The 24843-nt window shown below is 42.3% G+C and overlaps 3 protein-coding genes across 6 annotated transcripts; 2 read left to right on the top strand and 1 right to left on the bottom strand.

Annotated features, from left to right (window-relative positions):
* The first annotated feature begins 1090 nt into the window (after positions 1-1090).
* On the top strand, positions 1091-2968 carry LOC107046071 (kynurenine formamidase). Of its 4 annotated transcripts, none has more exons than XM_015268568.1 (7): positions 1091-1181; positions 1259-1440; positions 1597-1687; positions 1768-1869; positions 1927-2073; positions 2207-2613; positions 2718-2968. In XM_015268568.1, the coding sequence occupies exons 3-7, from the start codon at positions 1648-1650 to the stop codon at positions 2850-2852; spliced, it is 831 nt and encodes a 276-aa protein (XP_015124054.1). In that variant the 5' UTR covers positions 1091-1181; positions 1259-1440; positions 1597-1647; the 3' UTR covers positions 2853-2968. The 4 variants fall into 4 exon arrangements, with proteins under 4 accessions (XP_015124054.1, XP_015124055.1, XP_015124053.1 ...); XM_015268569.1 differs by having other exon boundaries at positions 1135-1181; positions 1247-1440; XM_015268567.1 differs by lacking the exon at positions 1091-1181 and having other exon boundaries at positions 1434-1522; positions 1939-2073.
* Positions 2881-6611, bottom strand: LOC107046070 (death domain-associated protein 6). The gene is made up of 4 exons (XM_015268565.1): positions 6318-6611; positions 3839-6215; positions 3518-3718; positions 2881-3419 (listed from the first exon to the last, which is right to left on the bottom strand). The coding sequence occupies exons 1-4, from the start codon at positions 6366-6368 to the stop codon at positions 3031-3033; spliced, it is 3018 nt and encodes a 1005-aa protein (XP_015124051.1). The 5' UTR covers positions 6369-6611; the 3' UTR covers positions 2881-3030.
* A 110-nt stretch (positions 6612-6721) lies between these two features.
* On the top strand, positions 6722-24769 carry LOC107046059 (protein purity of essence). Its single transcript, XM_015268532.1, has 10 exons — positions 6722-6843; positions 7051-7148; positions 7324-8714; positions 8808-8925; positions 9186-9340; positions 9427-10173; positions 10510-15494; positions 15567-15725; positions 16043-24318; positions 24405-24769. The coding sequence occupies exons 1-10, from the start codon at positions 6722-6724 to the stop codon at positions 24467-24469; spliced, it is 16116 nt and encodes a 5371-aa protein (XP_015124018.1). The 3' UTR covers positions 24470-24769.
* The last annotated feature ends 74 nt before the right edge of the window (positions 24770-24843 follow it).

The raw sequence follows: 24843 nt of genomic DNA, 5'->3' as shown, positions 1-24843 counted from the left end.
GATGGACGGCTCAGAATTGCGTTTTTCCACTTCCTACACCCTATAGAACTCTTTCTTTTAAAATCCCATTAATTATTCTTCGATAAAATTATACAAATTCACAGCGAGTTTATTTTGCATTTTCTATTTTATGAAACCATTCAATGATATTAGATTGATGTCTCAATCCAAATGAGACTGCGCTACGCAGTGCTAATTCAAAAGAGTCTACTTGGGATACATATGCGTGTAATTAACAGTGGACATCTGGTACAATCGCGGATCTTTTTCCGACGAGTATCCTACTAGCTGACAAAAAACTATTTTCAAACAAATGACCGTATAGAATCGTTTGTAATTCGTTAGCAGGTCATTGTACATCTCTTTTCACCGTTTAAGAGTTTATGGATCTTTTTTAATTATTTAATCAAGGTCATGCATGAAACTAGCCGACAAATTTTGAAAAAAAAGTTTTCACTTTTTTTTTCAATCGTTTGCAAATCGTTTGTAGAATACAAATCTATGACTTTTATTGTTTGAGAGTGGATATTTTATTCACAATGATGAAATTCCTTATACCATATGAGGTCATACGGGAGACCAGCGCGCGGGCCTCTGGTTATGAGGTTATGTATTATCAGTTCAAAAACAAAAACAGAGGATCTCCTGGAGTGTTCATCATTAAAATAGTTTAGCACCGATGATTGTTATATTTTCATCATGATATTGTTAACTTGTCTGACTATTGAAAGATGCACCAGACGTACATATCACTGGGTTACGAGCTGAGAACCGAATTGTCTTGCAACAATTGAGTTCAAGTTTTCCTTGATTTTTTGGCACGATCATTTGTGCTATTGGGACCGCTAATTACCGATGGCGGCGCTCGTTTTCTCCAATATGGACGATTTTGGCTTCTCATATACACGCCAAACAAGCCCAAATTGGGTTGAATACTGTCTGTGTGCAGCCCAATATCCGCCATTCATAGGTGGCGTTTTGATATTTAGCGTTTTCAATAGTGGGACACATGGCGCCATTCGTAATTTTAATATCGACTGCAAATAAAACGAATGCAATTTCTACTCTACCGACACTTTTTGACCGACTTCAAGGACCGTGCACAGATGTGGTTGTATATAGTTGTTCCCTCATTTTTTTTTTTCATAAATCTGTGGACAGTCGTGGATGTGTACAGTTGTGTAAGTACGAACGGGCCCCTCCGTTATGGACAGTTTTTTTTATGTGCAGTTGAATTTATGTACAGTTGTTCCCTTAGACTTTTCACTAGTCTGAGCACAGTCGGGGATATGTAGTCGTGGACGAATGAACGTAGCCGCCCACAGCGGTTCCAGCGTAATGTGAAACCCGAAGAACACACTCTGAGCCAGTCAGGCCATATGCACGGAGAGATAAATGTTGGAAAACGAGTTGTAATGGAAGCTGCACGCTGACCAGTGTGTAGGTTTCCATATTATTATTATATGACTTTCTAATGGTGGCGGAGTGTGAATATTGATCATTAACAATGTCCATCGATCCCGTAAATAATCAGAGAATATTGGTGTAAACTCGTATAGATTGTAATAATTTGCTGAGGTAATTTTTTATTCTCAGGAATATGAGAGGGAATACTCGCCGAGTGCGTGGAGCAAGAGATATGGAAATATGGAAGTTCAGTCTAAATTCCTGCAGCTAGCTCACAAGGGTAAAAGGACTTTCTCCCCTTTCTATATTATATTATTGTCATCTCAAATTGCGGAATATCATTTGGAATTTCAATTTCAGTGACTAGCGAAATGCGGAAGAAAATTCCTTGTCAACTGGACATTCCATATGGATCGAGTGATCGGATGAAATATGATATTTATGGAACGGATTTACCAAACGGTAAAATGCTTGAAGCACCTCTTTTACGCTCTGTTGTTTAAATATCTGATCGAGGAGACACAATTTCAGGTACCCCAGTATTTGTCTTCATCCACGGGGGATATTGGCAGGAATGTAGTAAAGAATTTGCCGGATTTGGAATATCTGCTCTCGTTGCGGAAGGAATAAAAGTTATTAATGTTGGATATGATCTCTGTCCAACAGGTAAAATAATTTTCAATTGGTGCAAATTGGATTTAATTGAAATTTTTTACCAAATTTTCATATTTCTTAATTTTTATGTTAAAAAAATGTCATGCATCAATGGCAATTAACGAGCCAAATCACTTTTCCTCAGTGAAGTTATCCGACGTTGTCACGCAAATAAAAATCGTCACCGAGGAAATTCTAAAGCTCTGTAAAAAAAATGGAGCTAAATGCGTTTGGCTCGGTGGACACAGTGCAGGAGCCCATCTAGCTGCGAGTCTTCTTCATGATTTGGAATGGAGAACTCTGATGACAGAACGGAATTTATTCCAATCGCTAAAAGGTCTTGTTCTCATTGGTGGCATTTACACTCTCCGACCACTCCTGAAAACCAGTTACAATGGTCCTCTCCAACTAACCGAGGATGAAATTCAAAAATTCAGTTTCAACGACGTGGATACCAGGAAATTACCACCTGTGGAGGGAATTAAAGTTATTGTGGCTGTTGGTGAATGCGATGCTCCGAAATTCATAGAGGAATCACGACACTACACTCAGGTTTTTTTTTTTATAAGAATATCAAATTTTTATTTCCCTCTGTATGGTGTCAATAATAGATGAATAACAATGAATCACAATAATCGTCGTATGATCGTTTTCAGCAACTCTTGAATTTCGTGGATAGAGTGGAATACATATTATTGAGGAACAACATCGATCATTTTGACATCGTCGAGAATCTACCAGACCCTCGCTTCCTTCTCACCAAGTCAATAATAGACAATATCAAACAATAAACGTGATCAAATTATAAAGGCATATCACTTGAAAGCATCATATGAAATTTTTCTTTAATGTCCTATTCATCGATAATTTAATTATATGTGACGATAAAATATAAGAAAATAATATACATCTCGTGTTATTCTTGTAGCTCCTGAGGCCCCACAATAAGTCACCGTTGTCTCCCCAGGATTATTGACGCTTCTTCATGATTTTCAGCATGGACACGGGATTTACCAATTTATGACAGGAGGGGCTCGTCAACATAGTGTGAATCGCAGTATTCATACGAACATATCTTGGGTCCTGTTGAACACTCGATGATCCAACAGTAGTATTTTGAATCGGCCTGGCGGGTGATTGCTTCATGATTAAAAGAGAATTATTTTTTTTTATACTGGAGGATCTTGCAGGATCCAGTGGTAAGATTTTTGCTCGCGATGCGTCGATCACTCGTGTTTTAGAGGGCTTGGCGTGTTCAATGATCCTAACGACCGTCGACTGATCCTTGACTGTTCGATTAACCGCTGATCTCATATTTACACTCCCTGGCACTCGTGCTCGTGGTAAGGATGATGCACCTGTGGCAATGGATCCAATGTTAGAGGTCTTCACTCATGAATTAAGTTTCTATGCGGCACATTAATCATTCAATGATCACCGTAATTCGAATTTTTACCTGCACTGGATGATGAACTATTCGTTCCGACTGTGTTATCCTCCAAATCTACGCATTCAATCGTTTTTGGTGGGTTTGCAGTTTTCTTGATTTTCGGAGTTGGCAGTTTCTTTTCTGGAGAATTGTTCCAGAATTCGGGGGGCTTCGCGAATGCACGGAGTTTCAATACTGGTCGTGTTTCAATTTCGGACTTATTGATGTCTACCAAAAACAGTTATACATATATTTCTTTGAAAAAAAAAAAAATCCCGCTTCATTACTCGAGTTACATTGCATTGACGAAGAATATTTAAACATTCAAACGAACAGTTAATGACGAACCTTTGGTATTATCAGCCTCTTTTATATCTGCCCCTTGCAACGTTGAATCTGGTAATGGAGAATCGTTCTCGGTAACTGCTGTATCATCCACTTGGTCTGCTACATCTTCCAAGACTGTTAGTTGAGGTGATTTACTTTCGGCAATGATATTTTCAGTACTCGATGTAATCTCTGGATTCTCAACACTTGCGGCCTTCGTCGGAGGATTATCCTCAATGGCAATCTGTTTAGGCGGTGAATCCTGGAGTGTTGATGTGGATTCAGTGATAGATGCAGTTTTCGACACTTTGGAATTTGGCTGGCTTGGTACACCTCCATTTTTTAATTCAAGCTCCTTCGAAATTATAGTATTCCCTATATATGAATTGACAGCAGAAGGCACTTTTCTCTCAATTTTCTCTTTAGAACCTCCTCCAAATGCTGTCTCCTCATTATCTGGGGATTCCTTCCCATTTTCCCCGTTATCGGGAAATAATTTAATACTTTCAACAACTGATTTTGCCGATTTTAAGTCATTTTCTGACACTGAGGATTGCTCACCACCTGATGCCGTCTGATCCTGAAACTCGCTGATTCTCACAATTTCATGAGCCTTTATGACCACCTTGACATTTTGAATGTTTTTGATTGAGGGTTTTCCAGGATTGGGGACTTTTGAGGACTTCGGTCCAGGTTTGCTGATTATTTTGGATAGATTTTCAGTACGCCATCCCTCTGCTTCAAGTTTCTCAGTTGGAATAGTCACAGTACCTTCAACGTCTGCAACAACATAATGTGGTTTTACCATCCTGTTAGAAGGAGTCTGGTCAATTTGGTGAACTCTGTGAGCTACTCGAGACGGCGAGATGAGTACCGTATCCGCTGAATCTGATACCTCTTCTGAATCGTCATGTGTCATCCCATCTCCATTCAGTGGATTTCCCGTGACTTCCAGGGGATCAGTCGAGCAGTCCTCCACGGAGTTACTCATATCGGACTCAGCCCGACTTGCACTGTCAACATCGTTACAATCATCCTCCTCATCATCTTGCTCTTCGTCCTTATCCCCCTCAGCATCACTCTTTGTCTCATTGCCATCTTCTCTACGTGATCCCTCGTCTTGTCTCCTCGCAAATTCCTCAAAAATTTCATCCATCTTCTTTCTACCTGCAGCTTTACTCTCCTCCAACTTTCTCAATAACTCTGGATTCTCACGGGCTGGATCCGATGTATTCTCAAGCACCAGTGAAAAACTATCAATTAAATCATCTTTCCTCACTTTCTGCAGATGATTCCCTAGATCTGCGAATGCTTTCTTTGCGACTTCTTCAATTTTTTCCTCCTTCATTCTCAGTTTCTGCTGCTCATTACACTCTTTGATACAATTTATAATATCGCAATAATCTGGGAAAATAACGCAGTTAGCAGTTGACAAACCTTGCTGCGTTCTTTTCCTCTTATCCTTCAATTTTTTACTCATAAAACTTATTATCGCCTGATCTACATCTGGAATACCAGTGACTTTGAGGTTTTTGGGTTTGAGATAACGACGCCCAGCGTCATAATCATCACCAGTTAGCTCACACATTTTGGCGTACATTCTCGTCATTTTCTCCTCGTACTTGGATAGTTTCATGTAGTTGCTGTTGTCGTCGTCGTCCCAATCCACTTCAGCTTCCCTCAGTTCTTTAATCCTCTTTTCACACTTTGTCATGGCTTTCGAGAGCAGTTTTACCCTGCGATCCACTGGGCTCGACTCTGCCCTAACCTCTTCAACTGCGGATTCTTCAGCAACCTCCTCCTCCTTCGGAAGGACTGCCCCCTTCTTCCGGCACTTCATTTCACTATGAATTTCGCAGATGTGAGTGTATACACTTCCCTCCTTCATCAGGGAGTCCCTCTTTTCGTTCAAGAGACTGATGAAAGCAGGACACTGGACGTATGCAGGGTCTGTCTGCTCATAACGTCTCTTCAGTTTTTCAACAATCTTCTTCATGTCAGGACTTCGATCCTTCGTGAGACACAGACTTAAGAATTGGGCGAATACCTCTGAGCCAATGTCATTACGGTCCACTGGACGTTTCTCCTTTATCATAAGTTTTGGCCCATTATTCTTTCTTTCACTTGAAGATCCAGCTCTAGATGTCGATGGAAAACTCCAGTTCATTGAGGCAGATTTAGATAAAGTTTTCTCATCAGAGATGTCCTCCTTTGGTACTTGGGGGACCACCTCCACCACTTCGACCCCATCGTCACTGGGCTGACGTTTAACAACTTTTGTCAGCTGAATTCGTTTCTTCGGTGTTGAAGTGTTAAGTTCTGTCGATGCTTTTCGTTTTTTAAACTTATCATCTTTGTGCTTCTCAGGTTTCTTGAGATCTGTTGATTTCTTCTTGGGCTGTGGAAAATATTAATTCAAGTGGAGTAATCAAGATTGGACACTGTTTATTCGAGAAATTATTGTTTTGCATTGCAAATATCCTTGTGCTAGCAGACTAACCTTTTTCACTTGAAAGTCGTCATCCGACGAGAGACAAATAACTTCTGCCATTTTCGTGTATGTGGGTTGTCCGGTGGTTGGAAAAAAATTCAATTGCAGATATGTATGTTAAATCTCCTTCGATCTACATTCAACCGTAATGATCAATAAAAACATTTGGCTATACAAAATAAAAACTTCTCGACTTCGCTGAACCCGCCAAATTCACAATAAATGATAAATGCACACAAGTTCATGCAGTCGTCAGTGTACGTGTTTTTCCTTTGTTCCCGTATGTCTTCTTCCTCTTCTTCGCTCTTTTGAGTTTTCTCCTCGAGTCGCAAGATGGCGACTTGGAGAATTTTCACAGCGTTTCAAGTCGTCGTCACTTGAAAAATCACCTGTATTTCGTATTATTTTCCAAAATGGCAGCGAAAAGTGGAGGAAACGTTGACTGGTCGTCAATAATAAAGCCTATTTTAGCCGCATCTTACGGCTCATTCAATAAAAATGAGATTATCGAGCTCATCAAAGCCATTATCAAAAGGTAAGTGCAATTGCAATATCGAAAAATCTTCAAAGTCATTTTGAAAAATTCCGAAAATGACGAGTGGCAGTTGGCGAATGACAGCACACAAATGGATTCCTCAATCCATAAAAAATGCGTATTATTAGGATATCGTATTGATTGAGTGATGAAGTAGACCGCCCCAAAAAACAAAAAATCTAATATTTTTTTCGTTCAATTTGGCAGCGAGGAGGAGCTTTTATCCCACGAGGAGCAGTACGATGCGTTTTACACGTCCTTTACAGCCCTCGTTGCTGATTACATCAGTGGATGTGCAAATACATGTGAGTTTCTCAATGACCTAGCATATATTCGAGACATTTTTCATTCTCCCCTGATAATATTTGTTCGCGACTTTTCCACAACTCTCCTTCGATTCCAGAATATTTTACCTCTAGCTCTTTCATATCACAGGTACTTCCGGAATTTTCTAATCCCCTCTTTCCTTTGAATTTCAAGTGTCGAAGAGTCAGATACCCACAGTATGTCAGGCCTGCAAAATTCTCCTGACGTATCTCGTGGGGAAACAACCAGCTGATGGATCATCATCAATTCTAACGATGAAACAGCTTCTGCTGCCAATTCGTGCACTCTGCACTGGCCAGAGCCTCCTGACAAAGACAGACGAAGTGGCACTAATTGCAATTATGAAAAATGCCAATGTACCAACATGTGTAACAGCCACAACGAATACATCTACGAATAACGAGAAAGATACAACGCCACAGCCAATTAAAGAATCAAAGAGGTCAAGAAATGATTTATCAACTTCGATACTTGAGCAATTGACCATGCCATTGCAAAATTTCGCCCCCTCTATTGCCATCAGCAATGATATCATAACCGAGATCAATAAGAATTCTACGGAGAGCACTGGAAATGATGCAGGGAGTAATGAAATTAAAATGATTTTCATTGCTAATAATATTAGCACACTTCAGGGGATTGGGGCTGGAGATACTCTGCTCGACATGTGCTCAAATCTGCCTCATTTATCGCGATACATGAGGAAATATCAGGCATACATGAGCAAGAAGGGCTTCAGTCTGCCTGGAAATCATGCAGAAGCACACATTATCAGGCACAGTCTGCATGCTGTTGTCAATGACATAAACATCGTTCACAGTGTGGTCTCCTTACCAGTGCTGGAGCCACTGACACCAGCTAAACTTGAGAAATTGTCCTTGCTCACAATGTCCTGTCTCTACTGTTCAATAGCCAATGCAACTGCATCAAGTATCGTTGGTGTTTCCAATGCAGTTTCCCCAAAATGCAGCACAAATGCGAGTAATAATTCCACGAGTCATCAAGGATCGAATCATGGTCAATTGAGCAAGAATACGGAAGAGGATTACGACTCCTTGGCGATAGCTGTTGTTGAAAAGAGTCTGGAGATATTTGGATTAGTATCGAATATAATAAAACACAGTACAAGAGCAGGTGGACATATCCTTCAGAATCATCTGCTCATTGGGGTGTGGTTACTGGTTGCTGGACTGCAAGCTCAACTGACTGTTAGCAGTTTCAGTAGCACGACTGATAAGACTAAAGAGGAGAAGGGAAAGTCACCTAGTAAAGCCAGAGATGGGACATCGAGGATTAATCTCATGAAGGTTCAACAGGGATTTGGAGTTTTGTCTGTTGCTCTTGCGTCCCATGCATTGACCCTCATGAGTGCATTGCTTGAGGATGTTTCTGTTGAGATGAACAATGATACACCATCACCAACAGAGTCGGCACCTCTCGATATTTTGGCAACCAGTACTGCTCTTCAGCGTGCCATGACCTTCCTCCAAGAGGCACCACTTAACCATTTGCTGTTTTATTTGGCGACGATTAGTTATAGAAAGGTAAGAACATTTTTTTCAACTGTTCGATTCTATATTTTTGTTTTTTTTTAATTTTTGTTAATTTTTCATCAATTATGTTGGGATAATTTACAGGCTTGCACTCTGAAAAGAGTACAAAAACATCCCCAAGAAGGTGACACCCTGAGTCAATCTGATTCCACAACATACTACGAGGATCTGTTGAGTTTCTCAGAGAGTTCAACAGACGAAGGTAGTAATTGTCTCAGTAAATCATTCATCCTCATCGTAATTAGTCTGCTATCATTTATTTGATTTATCCAGTGTTTGTTATGATGAAATTGCATGAAATCTTCTGGATACACTGGTAACAATGTCTTTTCGTTTATTATACTGTATATTTCGATGTTTGGTGAAAGGCAAAATCGTAACTCCACACTAGCTTTCATTCTATCCATCTAACTAACTCTATGGGGTATGTTCACGATGTAGAACAAACTGTTATGTCGGTAGAGGAGGACAGTGAGCCTATCTTGGGCCTGTGGTTCGAGGAAACATTGTCACCCTCTGAAGGATCACCAACGAATACTACCAAAGATACTAATAATGAGGGCAATGCTGAGAGGCCATCCACCACCATTGTTCCTGATAATAGAGAGCCACATGGGGTGAGTGCAGCATTTCACCAATACAACTCTAAACATTTAATGAAAAATAAATATCCCTCATTTTAATATTTTCTGGAACTATTTAGTACATCTCCCTGGCAACTCAAATCTTTCAATTCATGAACCAACACCTCATTGGCAGTCGAAGCTCCTATGTTCGTGAATATGTAATTAATGGGCTTGTTGAGCAACAAATGGTGATTCTTGCTGCAATAATTCGAGATTTGGATCATGAGACAGCTAGAACCGAGACTGGAACAATTTCTGTGTTTTATGGTGCCGCACTTGGTGCCATGTACTCGGAATTTTCTCAAGCACTGAGCCAATACACCCACAATTTGCTGGCTAGAAATACTCTGAGTGAATCTCTTCAGAATACACTTCTACAGCATCTCGGAGTCAGTCCTTGGACAATTGAAGGCACTAGCTCCACCTCGTGGCCACTTCAAGTTTATCCAAGGACACTCAGTGTTTTGGCACAAATTTTATTGCTGAAACCTCAGCTGGAGAAGGAGGCCGCTTGCATCAGCATCTGGCAGAGATTAGTCACGACAATGGTGGAGAACGTTTGCAATCCACCAGTGACATTTGAGCCAGAGAATGAAGATCTTAATGTGGAGCATGCTCAACTCGTTCTGTTTCTGTTTCATTCATTGAATTTGATGCAGAAAAAGTCGGTTTTACTGGTGACTGGGAGTGGAGCCGTTCGTTGCAGCGAAGCTGTCAAGACTCCCATGAAAGATTCACAAATCCTTCACCTTTCTAGGCTATTATTACTGCTTGAGTATATGATGAAGCATCTTTATGATGCACCACCATCACTTCTTGAACAGGTATTCAATATTTATGTATTTATTCTCAGATAGTTAGTACAGAATTGTTAGCATCTGATTTTTCAATTCGGATCGACTCTTTCATCAGGTCGTATCATCATAGCTTCTTTTCATTCTTCTAATATTTTTTTTTCCTTTATTTTAACAAACCGATGCAAATCAAATGCAAGAGAAAATTATACACAACCAATGGAGTCGAGATAACAGGGCCACCTGCGTGATAGTGCAAACTGAGTGGTAGTTCAATGCTCGAACATTTTTTTTTCAATTATGATGGAACTAAAGAAATGATTTTTTACTGATTTTTTTGAAAATATTATCTAAAATGTCGTTCAGGTCCAATGGAATCTTCTCTCAGCCACAAGCCTCGTGTCCGACGCAAAAGAAGGCAACAAACAAGCAGCAAGGATCTACACTCCCTGGAAAGAAATTGAGGACAACTACCCGAAAGTTGGGCCACAAGATGAATTCACAATGAAACCACGTTTTTACAACTTGACGAATGCTGATTTCAATAATCAGGATACTCCAAAGCTCGATGGCCTCGCCCTGAACTTTGTCCTCGGTACTCCCGATAAAATGAAGTATCCTCTGTTAGTTGATGCCCTCATTGACATTCTGAATGTTGTAAATCAAACCCACATGCCGAAGAAAGTGGAGAACAAAGAGGGAAAGGAGGGGAAAGAGAATAAAATGTCGATCACAGGATTGTGTGCAACTCAGTACTGTTTCTCAATTTGTTGGAGACTGATACTGATGCTTCCTCCATCAACCCCATACATGGATAAATTAGCACTTGGTGAGGAAATTCCAGCAGGGCCAATGCTTCTCTACTCCCTAGTCTGGGGGCCCAGGGCTGCCTACAAAACGTTCAATGGCTGGATGAAGGATTGTCTTGTTAAACAGGGCATGTACACCCAGTACGCTGAGAATCTCCTCAAGACAGTGTCCTCAACAGTCAATTCAATTAAATATGATGTAACTCTAGCCAAGAACTGCATCAAGACTCTCAAACCAGAGCTCAATCCATCAGACAATATAATGCCAAAGTCAACTTTACCAAAGCTAAGTTCTCTAACAATTCTAGCATCAGTCATTGGAAAACTCCAGGTACTCATGGACGAGAGCATCTCCAAGAGTCCCATGGAACAAGACGCTGAATCTACCAACAACAAGTCAGAATCATCAAACAATGCAGCTCAAACTGCTAGTACAAACACCAATAAAATGATCATTGACATTTTGCCTCACGTTTTATTATTAACAGAGGCTATTCTCGCTTCCTGTCGTTCGAGTGTCCTCTATCAGATGCTCGAATCCTCTGAATCGAGTGCTGGCAAGTACAGTATGAGGGATTATTTCGTTCTCGATGGCATCACATGTGTTGCAGGTGCCTCGTGGGCCATGGAGGCATCAATTGTCACGCTCTTGCCCAACACAATCCGATCAGTTCTCGACAAGTGGAAGGCCATCAACGTTGCTCATGTTCCTTGGAATACATACGCCAATGACATTATCCCAGCTGAAAGCTACATTCTAGCTACTGTGAATCATCACATAAGCACACTCTCTCAACACGGGACAACATTCTCCATCAATCCATCATTGAAGAATCTTCTCCATTCCCTGGTTGCTTTCCTCTATGAGTACATCAATCCAACTACAGCAGCGGAGAATTCTGAGATCAGAGCTCAAGCCATTGAAATACTAATTCCTCTGACGATGGACGCCAGAACAGACTATCTTCACGATACAGCATCGAAAACTTTGGTGAAACTTCTGGGGGCTGTTGACAGTGAAGCCAGACAGTTGAGAGAACATCTCTATGTGCTTAATTATACGTACAATGTCATCGTTGACTACACAACGAATACTGAGGATTCTTCTATCAATGTTTCAGTCGATGGGAATATCCTCAAACAGTGCATCAAATATTGGGAGCAACTGCTTGAGAATTCAGTCGGCTGTAAAGCTCTAGACCAGTTCTTTGCCCCCAGCACAAATAGAACTCTAGTTTCAGTTCTCCTGTCGATTGCATCGCCACAAGCCTCTCAGCAATTCAGTACTCATGTGCTCCATTTCTTCAGCAAACTCTTCAGAACTGCTGAGAAGAATATGGATGGTTCATTGGATCGTCTCTGCAATTCTGTATCAAATTTGGCTGCTGTTGATAATGAAAAACTCCAGTGCTGGTTGAGACACGTCATTCTGGGATGTCCTGGAAGTTCCGCAAACGTCCAACCCAGTACTATTGCCAGTAATACCGAGAATATTACGAGTGATTCAAACACTGGTGCCAGTGATAATAATCAACAGTGGTCTTCACCTCCACCAGCTACTAGCACAGCACCATCAGCCGTTGCAACAACTACAAATGCCACTACAACATTGTTACTAGATTCTGATAAGCAAAATCCGATATCAAGTACTTCGAATGAAGAAAATCAACAGTTGATGCGTGAGAACAACCAACTTCTCCAGGCATTAACAAATTATATAGTCAAGGCCAACAGTACTCTCGGTGAAAATGTATCAGTGACAATTCTCCGAGCACTCATTCCCCTCGGTTATCACATTCTGTCTCCTGCAATTGAAGCGGCAGGATTTCCAGAGTTGATGCAGGTGATGTCGAACCTTGCTGACGCTGGATCTGACAAGGGACATGTCCTGTTGTTCAGAGCGGCAACAGATTGGGTTGAACTCTGCAAACAGCAGCTCATGAACAAAGACACTGACACACAAATCCTGGACAAACCATCACCCTACATCGAAGCAGGCTGTTGTGTCCTGAATTACATCTCGGATATTGTTGGAGCTGTGTGCCCTCAGAGACAGTTGCAGAGTTCCTCAACGGATCGAGCAACAAGTCCACCCTGGGAGGGTGCAGCGCCTCTAACAAGTGGAGATCTCAATGACAGTGATTGGGTTGATGAACTGGTGCATGAGGACGAGGACAGTGCTGCTGAAGACTCTGATGAAGATAGTCTCTGCAATAAACTCTGCACCTTCACTATTACACAAAAGGAATTTACGAATCAACACTGGTATCACTGCCACACTTGCTCGATGGTTGATGGGGCTGGTGTCTGCACAGTTTGTGCTAGAGTCTGTCACAGGGGTCATGATGTTACTTACGCGAAATATGGAAATTTCTTCTGTGATTGTGGCTTCAAGGACGATGGATCCTGCCAGGCATTGACTAAACGTAGTCCACAGAGTTCAGAACATCAGGGCCAAGGACACCCATCAAGCGCTTCAACGTTCATTGGTAATGGAGCAACCAGCGCAAGTGACAATTCTAATTTGAATAATAATGCTACGAACAACAGGCTGCGTAGACGTGCCTCAAGTCCCACAGGTTTTGGTGACAAGTTGGAGAGGAATGGAAGAGATAAGGAGAAGCAAGTTGCTCTTGCTAAACAGCTGGAGGGATCCAAAGACTGGGTGTTGACACAATTATGGTCCAGTGGACTTGTCACATCCCTCGTCGAGCTCACCAGAACGTTGATACCTGCTGTTGATGCATCTTGTCAGAAGAATTCACCAGTTGGGTGTCACACTAGAGGACAGATAGCACTCAGACAACTGCATACCATTGAAAAGAAGTTTATTCATACTGATCAACTGATGCTCTCAACTCTGGGCTCTCAAGAAGGGGCTTTTGAGAACGTCAGAATGAATTACTCCGGCGATCAAGGACAAACGATCCGCCAGCTCCTCTCAGCACACATGATTCGAAGAGTTGCCATGTGTTGTCTGTCATCACCTTATGGCAAAAGACAACACCTAGCTGTTTCCCATGAAAAAGGAAAGATCACGGTTTTACAGTTGAGTGCATTGTTAAAGCAGGCGGACTCTTCAAAACGCAAACTTACACTCACAAGACTTGCCTCAGCTCCCATTCCCTTTACAGTTCTCTCCATCACTGGAAATCCCTGGAATGAAGACTTTTTAGCTGTCTGTGGACTGAAGGACTGCCACGTATTGACTTTCAACAGTTCTGGAACAGTCTCTGATCATTTGGTTCTCCATCCTCAGAGAGAACCTGGCAATTTCATCATTAAAGCCATGTGGCTTCCAGGCTCACAGACACAACTGGCACTGGTCACGGCTGATTTCGTCAAGATTTATGACCTCGGGAAGGATGCACTGAGTCCTCAGTATTACTTCCTCGTTCCCATTGGAAAAATCAGAGATTGCACATTCGTTCATACCGAGGATGATGTCTTTTATCTTCTTCTGATGTCATCTGCTGGTTACATTTACAGTCAAGCTATGAATGATGCTAGCTCTGCCAAACATGGGCCATTCTATGTGACCAATACTCTTGACATTTATCATCCAGAGATCAAAGATTTCGGTCAAGTTGGAGGGGGTGGGGTGTCGATTTATTATTCTCATGCTCTTCAACTACTCTTCTTCAGTTATACTTGTGGCAAGTCTTTCATTGCACCTCTTAAGAATATGGATGAAGATATTATGACTGTTTTCATGATTAACATTGCCAGCAACAAGTCAAATGGCAACAAATCGAACAACAATCAGCCACAGCCGTTGTGCCAGTGGAGTGAAGTGGCAAATCACCCTGGACTGGTCTGTTCTGTTCTGCAGACTAGCAATAATCCAGTCATTCTGATGATCAAACCAGATGTTGTGTTGATACAAGAGATTAAGGTTGTACCCAAGGCTAAAATCATGGATATGGTGGCAATTAGGCATCCAAGTTCAAATGCCGAGCACAGAACAACGCTGATTTTGCTTTGCGAAGATGGAAGCCTGAGGATCTATATGGCTGGCATGGAGCAGACTGGCTACTGGATGTCTTCCAATGTCCAACCAATTGGAACAATGGCTGGAATTAAACAATCTAGGAAGAAGAAGACTGCTAAAGCCGGAAAACCATCTGGTTCCGTGACATTCCCGATAGATTTCTTTGAGCATTGTCAAGTGATGAATGATGTGGAATTCGGAGGCAATGATCTGCTACAGATTTATAATGTAGCACAGATCAAACATCGGTTGAATACAACTGGCATGTACGTCGTATCGACGAGAACTATTGGATTCAATGTGGAGGTAACGAATAATGATCCGACTTTAGTGATGTGCGGGGTGAGAGTGCAATTGGGAAGTCAGGATGTTCAGAGAGCTCCACTCTATGTCGAGGTCTTTGGGAGGAGCATACGTACGTCTTTGACCAGAAGTCGTTGGTTTGATATTCCTCTCACGAGGGAAGAGAGTCTTCAGGCTGATAAGAAATTGACAATTACGTTTGGTCTGTCTCAAGATCCTGATGTCATCATGGTTGATTCAATCAAAATGTGAGTATTTTTTTTATTTAGAACAACGTATACCCATGAATTCAATTCCTAATGTTTTTCTCATTTTTCCAGTTATGGAAAAACTAAAGATGCTTTCGGTTGGCCTGAAGAACCAGAAGAGATTCCAGCGGGACAGACCACTTCAGCCCCAGTCGTTCCTGCTGGCTCATCAATTACCAATGAAAATGAAACTGCAGTTATCTCACCAGCATCACTGACATCAGTCGACAAGTGAGTGTTCAATTATTCTCAAATATTCACGAGCTTTGCATTTATGTATAATACTCTTGATATATGGACGAGATTTGATGTATGAAGCTCGCTATTTATACTTTCATTTACAATGCCTGAAAGATTTTAATTCCCTCATTTTTATTGTAATGCATCAGACCTTCAAAGGAATCAGTAAAGATAGAGAGGTAAGGGATTAACGAAGAGACTGAAAGTTGCTAATGTGTCGCATTTTTCTTCTTCTTGCGATGATAATTAAAACCACGACCAGAGAAACATAAAAAAGTGATAATTTTTTTTTTCAATTTTTTTCTCAGAATGATTTCGAGTATCTTGGAAGTACTGGAATCATCTTTCACATTGACTGCAGGGGATGAGAGTAAATCATCCCTCAAAAATACAGCTGTTGATGTGGCATCAAATCTGTTGACCCTACCAACACCTCCATCAGTTCAGATGCACACAATGGCACTTTTGGCAGCCCTCCACATGTCACGAATAGCTTATCACTCCCACAAGGATCAAGTTCTGCTCAACCATGTGTTGGAAGCATTGAAATCTATGCGCAATCTCAATGTCACGTGGATGGACGCTGAGAACTTTTACCGTTTGGCTCTGATCGTGAGAAGTATCGCCATCTCTCGTCCCCACAATCTTGCAAAATTCACAGAACAAAATTCTCCAATAGCCATCAAGGAAACGGACATACCAGTCTTTGAGAGTGACAGAATATCTCAGATTCAGAGTAAACGAAATGAGAATGAGCAGCAAGATTCCAATAGCAATCAACACATGGTTCTCCAATTGATGGACGTCTTCTGGACCCTCCACATGGCTTATCCCAAAAATTTAGCCCTCGCACCAGTCGTCGTTCCAGGGCTAACCCATACAGAAGCCATTACTTACGCACTCGTTGAGATAATTCACTCGTTCACAATGTGTGATATCGAATGGAACTGTGGACTGGCAGCGAGACTCTACCTTCAGCTCCTTTTGTCATCCGATACTGCTGTTAGTTTCAGTGCTAAACAGGCCATCATCAGAGTCCTGAGACCTAGATACAAGAAACGAAGGGTTTACGTGCCCAGTCCACCTCACTGCAGTACCCCAGGAGTCTCAGGTACTGCCAATTCAAATGAGGTGGAGGAGAAACCGATGGAGGACTCGTCACTTCATGGAGAACAGATGGAGGATGCTCGTCAGTATGATGTCGATGCAGTGGAACCAATGGCGTTACTTGGAGCCGAGGGAGATCAGGCAGAAAGACTGCCTGGTCTTCCCCATCCCCTCGAAGCTCTCCTGGGTCCTGCAGGATTCCCACACCTTCTCGATCTCCCCGAGGCTGATGACGAAGCAATGATGGGTTTGGCCATTGCTCTGAGCCTTCAGGATCAAGAGGGAGGTGGTCCTGATCTTCAAGTCCTTCAACAGGGATTAGTGAATTTCCAAGGGATTCCAGGCTTGGAGAATCTCAGTGGACCTGCTCTCCGGAGCCTGCAAACTCTAGCTGCTGCCCAGGGACTCAGAGGATTGCAAGGTAATCTTGCTGTTCAAGATCCAGTTAGACCTTCTGCATCTGGATCAGTCGGAGGGAACGAAGGCAATTATTCAGATACAACGACATCAGCCGGTGGTTCTGACGATGAGGCCACTGACAATGGTTCAACAGCTGCAACTGATGCCAGTAGCACTTTGAGAACATCACCAGCACCTGAGCAACAGAGAGAGAGTGGTGGTAGTGAGAGTGGAGGAAGTGAGCAAAATGTGTCAGGATCGTCTTCATCGTCGTACGGAGATTCCAACAACGAACAGCCCCAGACTAGTAGACGATCGGATGAGCCAAGCTCCTCAGGCACTGCTGATGCCAATGCGAGTGAGCAGAACAAGCAGGATGATGCCGAAGAAACTGAAGAGGTCATTGAACAAGAACCCGAGGCCACTGAACAAGAGCCTGAAACTGAAATTCCACCACCGTCAGAGGCCACAACTAAGTTACACTCAGTGCGTCTGTGTCTGCTCGAAAAGTTTATGCAATTCATTCCAGAAATGTCACAAAATGTCTCTGGAGTACTTTCCATACCATATATGCAAGTTATTCTCATGTTAACTTCCGATCTCGATGGATCGGACGAACGAGATCGCAATTGTGTTGAAAAATTATTGAATATTTTGATTAAACAATTGGAGATGAATACAACTGATATAAGTGACATCAATAAGCGCACCGACAAGCGTGAAGTGCATTTGGTTATAATGAGGCTGTTGAGTGTGTTGATGTCACGATCCAAGTACAATACAAAAGCCCAAAATGACAATTCAAATTTTGTGTCACAAATGACAGCGAGTACCTTGAGCAAAGCTGGTGTCATCAATCACTGCCTGACATTGTTGACAGAACTCTTGAAATACTGGAAGACAACATCGACAGAGGATGCAGGTACCGTAATCGGTGGACAATTACTGAAAGAGCACTTGACAACATCTCCACCAGACATGTCTCCATTCTTCCTTCGCCAGTACGTGAAAGGTCATGCCACTGATGTCTTTGAACCATATCCCCAGCTGTTAACAGAAATGGCTCTGAGACTTCCTTACCAAATTTACAAATACAGTGCGGAAAATAACATATCAATTCAGCCGCTCTTTGATCAGCAAGCTTGGCACTTTTACCTCTGTGAATACATGATGCTGTATCAGACTCCATTCATAAGACGTCAGGTGCGAAAATTGTTGCAGCTTATTTGTGGAAATAAGGAGAAATACAGACAGTTGAGGGATCTGCATGCACTGGTCTCTCACATTCAATCTGTTAAGCAATGCTGCAACAACAGTACCAATCAAATTGGTGGAGGTCTTCCTCTGGACTCTCAACAGCAGTCCATTGTCCTGCCTTATGATTCTCTGGTGGAGCTAATTGAACACCTCAAATGCTGTGTGGAAATAGCAACGAGTAGAACTGGCAATTGGCAGAGATTCTGTCTCAAGCAGAATACAGTTCTCTCTTATCTATTCAAAATTTCTACACTTCTTGATGAAGGTGTCAGTCCCACGGTCCTCCAACTCCTTCAGTGTGCCATTTGTTCAACAGCAAAGTCGAGGGAAACGAAAGCCAAGGGTGGTGATTCGAAGAGTACAATATCAAAGGAGAGAAGAGATCGTGCCAAGTCAGAGGATTCTGACATTGAGGCTAAATTTGAAGAGACTCAATGTGTCATTCTTGTGGAGCAAATTCAGAGACAGGTGTCATCATCATTACTCACCAAATTCATCAGGACCTTCTTGCTCGAGACTAATAACACGAATGTCAGGTGGCAGGCACACTCACTGATTCTAGCCATCTTCAAGAACAGTGGACCATCACATCAGGAAGCCCTGTTGGACCTGCTTTGGAAAATGTGGCCACTCTTACCAGCTTACGGTAGAAAAGCAGCCCAATTCGTCGATCTCCTCGGATATTTTTCACTCAAAACTCCCGACACTGGTAAGAAGATGCACACGTACATGGAGCAAGCGGTGTCTGTTCTCCATGCACAAAATCAACTGCTTGCACGTCATCCAAGTGCCAATCTCTACACTGTACTGGCTCAATACGTTGAGCTTGATGGATACTATCTCGAGAGTGAGCCCTGTCTAGTCTGCAATAATCCCGAAGTCCCCATGGCAACAATTAAATTATCATCTATCAAAGTTGATTCAAAATTCACGACAACAACGCAAATTGTCAAGTTGGTTTCCAGTCACACAATCAGCAGGATAATGCTGAGAATTGGCGATTTGAAGAGAACTAAAATGGTGAGGACCATCAACATCTTTTACAACAATAGGACAGTGCAGGCTGTTGTTGAATTGAAGAATAAACCAGCCATGTGGCACAAAGCCAAAAAAATTACTCTCGCCCAAGGCCAAACTGAAGTCAAAATGGAATTTCCACTTCCAATTGTCGCCTGTAATTTGATGATTGAGTATGCAGATTTCTACGAGAACATTCAGGCCTCTTCAGAGACACTCCAGTGCCCCAGGTGCTCAGCCAACGTTCCTGCTAATCCTGGTGTCTGCGCCAATTGTGGAGAGAATGTCTTCCAATGTCACAAGTGTCGTGCCATTAATTACGACGAGAAGGATCCTTTCTTATGTCACGCCTGTGGATTTTGTAAATACGCCAAGTTTGATTATACATTGACAGCGCGTCCTTGCTGCGCTGTGGATCCAATTGAAAATGATGAGGATCGAAAGAAGACAGTTGCAACGATAAATAGCTGGCTGGAGAAGGCTGATAGAATCTACAAGACATTGACCTCAAACAAACCAACTTTGGAAATGTTGCTGATGAAGATTGCTGAGCACAGATCAGATACTAGGAATATTGAGGATGGGGTGCAGGTGAGCAATTCCGGTGGAAATACTCAGGTGAATCGAACAATTCAACTGTTGGCTCAGAGATACTGTGGAGACTGCAAGACATCGTTTGAGGAACTCAGCAAGATTATTCAGCGGGTAATTGCCTGGAGAAGAGAACTCGTGGCTTACGACAGAAATCAACGAGGATGTCTCCAGCATAAACGACAAATAATCTCCAAGGAGAGTGAAGACGATGAGGAGGAGAAAGAGAAGGAATTGGAGGATGATGAAGAGGAAAAAATAATTATACCTCCAGTATCGGGGAGATGTTATGGATGTGCCACAGCTGCCACTGAACATTGTCTCACTCTTCTTCGTGCATTGGCAACAAATTCAGCGGCACGTGAAGTTCTCTGCAAACAGGGTCTCATTCAGGAACTGATCGAGAATAATTTACGAAGGGGAACAGTCCAAGTGCAGGAAGAGGTACGTCAGCTTCTCTGCTTAGTCACGAGGGACAACATCCAGTCGACCAAAGAGCTCTGCACATTGCTGATGAATCGTGTCACCATGACACTGAAAGGTCGAGTATCAACTTCAGATCTTGCAATGGCAGTACGTCATGAGATGTCGCTATTGGCAGCTCTGGTGCAGAAGGATGACTCGTGTTGGGAACAAAAACTTCGGTGTGTCATGCAGCTCTTCCTGATGGCCTGCAAGGAATCAAAGAGTCCGGTTGTCATGGAGAGCCTTATTTTACCCTCTTTGAAGATCCTCCAGAGTCTAATAAAACCAGATCAGCCGGTGTCTAAGAAGAATAAGGACAAGACCATCGAGTCCCTGGCGACAATTCAACCGCCACCAGAGGGTGTCAGCATTGATGTTGCTAAATGGTTGAATGGAGAGTCTAAACACTCTTATTCAGAGTGGCTACAGAGGATGCCAGCGAAGAAGACATCTCTCCCTCATGGATCGAATAAATCACTTAAGAAGGATGAAGCTAGAGTGCTGTACCTCATGGAGAAATATGGCCACCGCTGGCATTATCGTTGCACTCGATTGAGGGAGATTCAACCGCTAAAACTAGTTGATGGCGCCTGGCTGAAAGAAGTTCTCTTCAATCCAAGCTCAAGATTAGCGAGACAAGTTGCTTGTAATATGGTAGAGAGTCTCTGCCAAGGTACAGAGAGAAAAAAGAAAATTCTCGTCCTGATGACTGGTTATCTGGAGGAATTGAGGACTGCTGGGGAGAGCAGTGCAGAATTTTTGTCCCTTTACCAGAGTCTAATTCGTCAACTACCTTGGAAGCAATTCCTCGCCGTGAGATGTGGAGTTATGATTAAATTGGCTGACTTGTTGACTCGTGAAATTCAGGAATTGCATCGATTGGAGGAGACAACACTCACGAGTGATTTGTCACAGGGATATTCATTGAAGATGTTGACAGAACTCCTTGCGACATTCTTGGAGCAAGAGAATATCAAGCAACAGTACAAAGGGAGATTGGTTGGTGCTGTTCTCAATGGATATCTCTCTTTGAGGAGATTGGTTGTACAGAGGACTAGATTGATCGATGATACTCAAGAGAAATTGCTGGAGCTTCTGGAAGAGATGACTTCAGGCACTGAAGAAGAGACCAAAGCATTCATGGCTGTCTGCGTAGAAACTGTTCAGAAATACAGTCCTCAGGATGTTCGTACACCAGTTTTTGTATTCGAGAGACTTTGTTCCATAATATACCCAGAGGAGAATGACGTTGGGGAGTTCTTTTTGACACTGGAGAAAGACCCACAGCAGGAAGATTTCCTTCAGGGCAGAATGTTGGGTAATCCGTACAGCAGTCTAGAGCCTGGATTGGGACCATTGATGAGGGATGTGAAGAATAAAATTTGTCAAGACTGTGAATTGGTGGCACTGTTGGAAGATGACAATGGAATGGAACTCTTGGTGAATAACAAGATCATCAGTTTGGATCTGCCTGTCAAGGATGTCTACAAAAAGATTTGGGTTCACGAAGGTGGGGAATGTGATGCCATGAGAGTTGTATATAGAATGCGAGGACTTCTTGGTGATGCCACTGAAGAATTTGTGGAGACTCTCAATGCAAATAGTGAACAGGAGATTAATAATGAGGAAGTCTATAAAATGGCTAATGTTCTTGCTGATTGTGGAGGGCTACAAGTGATGCTCGATCGTTTGTCTGCTATTCACGACGTTGGGCGAGCTCGACCGCTACTTCAAGTACTTCTTAAGCTCTTCAGACTGTCTGTCAAAGTGAAGAAGAATCAACAAGTATTGAGTAGACCAGAATTGGGTGCTGTTACTGTGTTTCTTCAAGTCCTCCAGAGATGCCTGGCAACAGAAACATCCGAGACGACCGGTCAGGCACAGGCTAAAGTAACAGAACAACTCCTCGACATAATGGAGACGATTCTGGCAAATGCGACATCTCAATCTCTAGAGTCATTTGAGGAATTTTCAACGACTCTTGGAGGCCCTGAACACGTGAAAGCTCTCCTCTCTTGCACTCAATCCTCAGCTGTCAGACAGAGCAATAATGTTCTTATTCACCTAGCTAGAGTCTTAGCAGCCTTGACATATGGAAATAAAGAAAAAATGGCTGTTCTCTGCGATTTCTTCAAGCCTGTACTGAATTTCTACGAGTTTGATTACGAACACACTGCAGAGGACGAACAAAAGCTGGAGCTCTTCTGTATTCTAACCCAGGGAATTGAGAGAAATTCCATTGGAAATACCCTGAAAGATTACATAATTGATATGGGAATAGTTAAAAATGCCTTTGAATACATCACAGTATACGCTCCATGTGTAAAACCAACTCTACTTCGTACAGACAGTGACGAATTGAAAGAATTTATCTCAAAACCAGCACTCAAATACATTCTCCGTTTTCTCACTGGTTTGGCTACACATCATGAATTGACCCAGCTCGCAGTATCACCAGTAACTATCAGCATAATTCATCGACTCGAACAAGTATCTTCGGACGAACACGTTGGGTCACTCGCTGAGAACCTTCTGGAGGCCCTCTGCACCAATACCAAGGTGGCTCAACTAATCGAGGAGGCAAGGCAACACACACGAAGTGAAAAGAAACGTCTGGCTATGGCAATGAGAGAACGTCAACTTGGTGCCCTTGGAATGCGCACAAATGACAAAGGCCAAGTGACAGCAGCAAGTGGAGGAACTATTCTCCAACAGATGGAGGATCTTGGGGAGGATGAGACTGGTCTAGTCTGTGTTATCTGTCGTGAGGGCTACAAATTCAAGCCAAATCTGGTCCTTGGTATTTATACCTTTACAAAACGTTGCAATGTCGAGGAATTTGAGACGAAACAACGCAAGACAGTAGGATACACAACTGTAACGCATTTCAATGTTGTTCATGTGGATTGTCACGTGTCAGCTGTGAGATTGGCGAGAGCTAGGGATGAGTGGGAGAGCGCAGCTCTCCAAAATGCCAACACCAAGTGTAATGGTTTGCTGCCTCTCTGGGGACCACAGGTGCCAGAATCAGCCTTTGCTACCTGCCTAGCTAGACACAATACTTATCTCCAGGAGTCAACTGGCCACAGGGATATCTCTTATTCGTCGACAATTCACGACTTGAAGCTGTTGTTGCTGAGATTTGCACAGGAGAAGAGTTTCCATGATGATACCGGCGGTGGTGGACCTCAATCCAATATGCACATCATTCCTTATCTCACTCATATGGCCCTTTACGTAATGAATACCACTAGATCTGGGGGTAAAGAGGAGCAGCAGCTGACGAGCTACTTGAGGTCCTCGCCTTCAGCATCCTGGTTGGACAGTTGTTATGAGGCTGAAGGCCCTTATTATCAAGCAGTTCTTTCACTTATGATACATCCACCAGCCCGATGGCAACAGGAGAAACTCATCCATTTGAGGAGGCTCATTGTTTTGGCACATCAGAGGTATATCGCACCCTCTGGGCCCACCAAAACCATCACTGAAACCACTGTCAAAGATTACTCTATTTATAAGAGCGTCCTCATCTTTTTTGGACTCATCGATGCCATTTATGGAAACTTCTTCAAAGATCCCAGTCTTTCTGCGAAAATGACCTCGTCACAGCAACAATGGTCCACTGTTTTGGCTGATTATATCAGGGAAAATGATGAAGCAATGCTCAAAGCTTCTGAAAAAGTTCTCGTTGCTTACCGAGATGAATTGCTGCCTTGTGCGTCGTTCGATGAATATTGTGATGTTGTCGGTGAGTATTTGCTTATTCAATTGCAATTTTATTATTGCCAGAATTAATAGAATTGGATTACTCAACTTTTGTTTCATTGCTTACAGGTTTACTGGGGGAGATACCAGACCTCTCTTTCTACATAACTGACCTTCTGAAGAGCTTTGTTTGATGGAAATATCGACAAAAAACACTACGTACTTTACGATCATCAGAGAGGAAAAAGAAAACTGCATCTGAATTGTAATTGGCTTTTTTCCATTTCTGTACACGAAGCAAAATATTAACAATCTTTTTGATTAATGTTAGTTGCTATTTACTACAATTATGATTGACATCTCGTTGTGTCTCGCTTCATTATTTATGCATTCATAGTGTTAGCCGAAGTAAATGTGAATGAAACAATGAGGTATGTGCTTCGATGAAAATTGGATCTAATAAAATGTTTGCAAATGTTATTACTACTATACAAGTGATCTCTCTTCAGTATATTCCATATTTCTTATTTTCTACTTGACAAGTGTGGGAGATGATGAAAAAAGGAGA

Source organism: Diachasma alloeum, unplaced genomic scaffold (genome assembly GCF_001412515.2).
Source record: "Diachasma alloeum isolate Michigan unplaced genomic scaffold, Dall2.0 Dall_scaffold_01188, whole genome shotgun sequence".
NCBI lineage: Eukaryota > Metazoa > Arthropoda > Insecta > Hymenoptera > Braconidae > Diachasma > Diachasma alloeum.
The sequence above is the reverse complement of the archived record's forward strand: the minus strand, read 5'-3'. Positions and strand labels throughout refer to the sequence as shown.

Bases quoted from the DNA above. Each gene is read 5' to 3' on its own strand.
- LOC107046070 (XM_015268565.1), bottom strand. From the start codon at position 6,368: ATGGCAGAAGTTATTTGTCTCTCGTCGGATGACGACTTTCAAGTGAAA. The intron at 3,719-3,838 runs GTTCGTCATTAA...TGTTTTTGGTAG, and splicing joins AGAGGCTGATAATACCAAAG to ACATCAATAAGTCCGAAATT. The intron at 3,420-3,517 runs GTAAAAATTCGA...CCATTGCCACAG, and splicing joins TAGTTCATCATCCAGTGCAG to GTGCATCATCCTTACCACGA.
- LOC107046071 (XM_015268566.1), top strand. The intron at 1,870-1,926 runs GTAAAATGCTTG...CTGATCGAGGAG, and splicing joins TGGAACGGATTTACCAAACG to ACACAATTTCAGGTACCCCA. The intron at 2,614-2,717 runs GTTTTTTTTTTT...GATCGTTTTCAG, and splicing joins AATCACGACACTACACTCAG to CAACTCTTGAATTTCGTGGA.
- LOC107046059 (XM_015268532.1), top strand. From the start codon at position 6,722: ATGGCAGCGAAAAGTGGAGGAAACGTTGACTGGTCGTCAATAATAAAG. The intron at 10,174-10,509 runs GTATTCAATATT...AATGTCGTTCAG, and splicing joins CACCATCACTTCTTGAACAG to GTCCAATGGAATCTTCTCTC. The intron at 15,726-16,042 runs GTGAGTGTTCAA...TTTTTTTCTCAG, and splicing joins TCACTGACATCAGTCGACAA to AATGATTTCGAGTATCTTGG.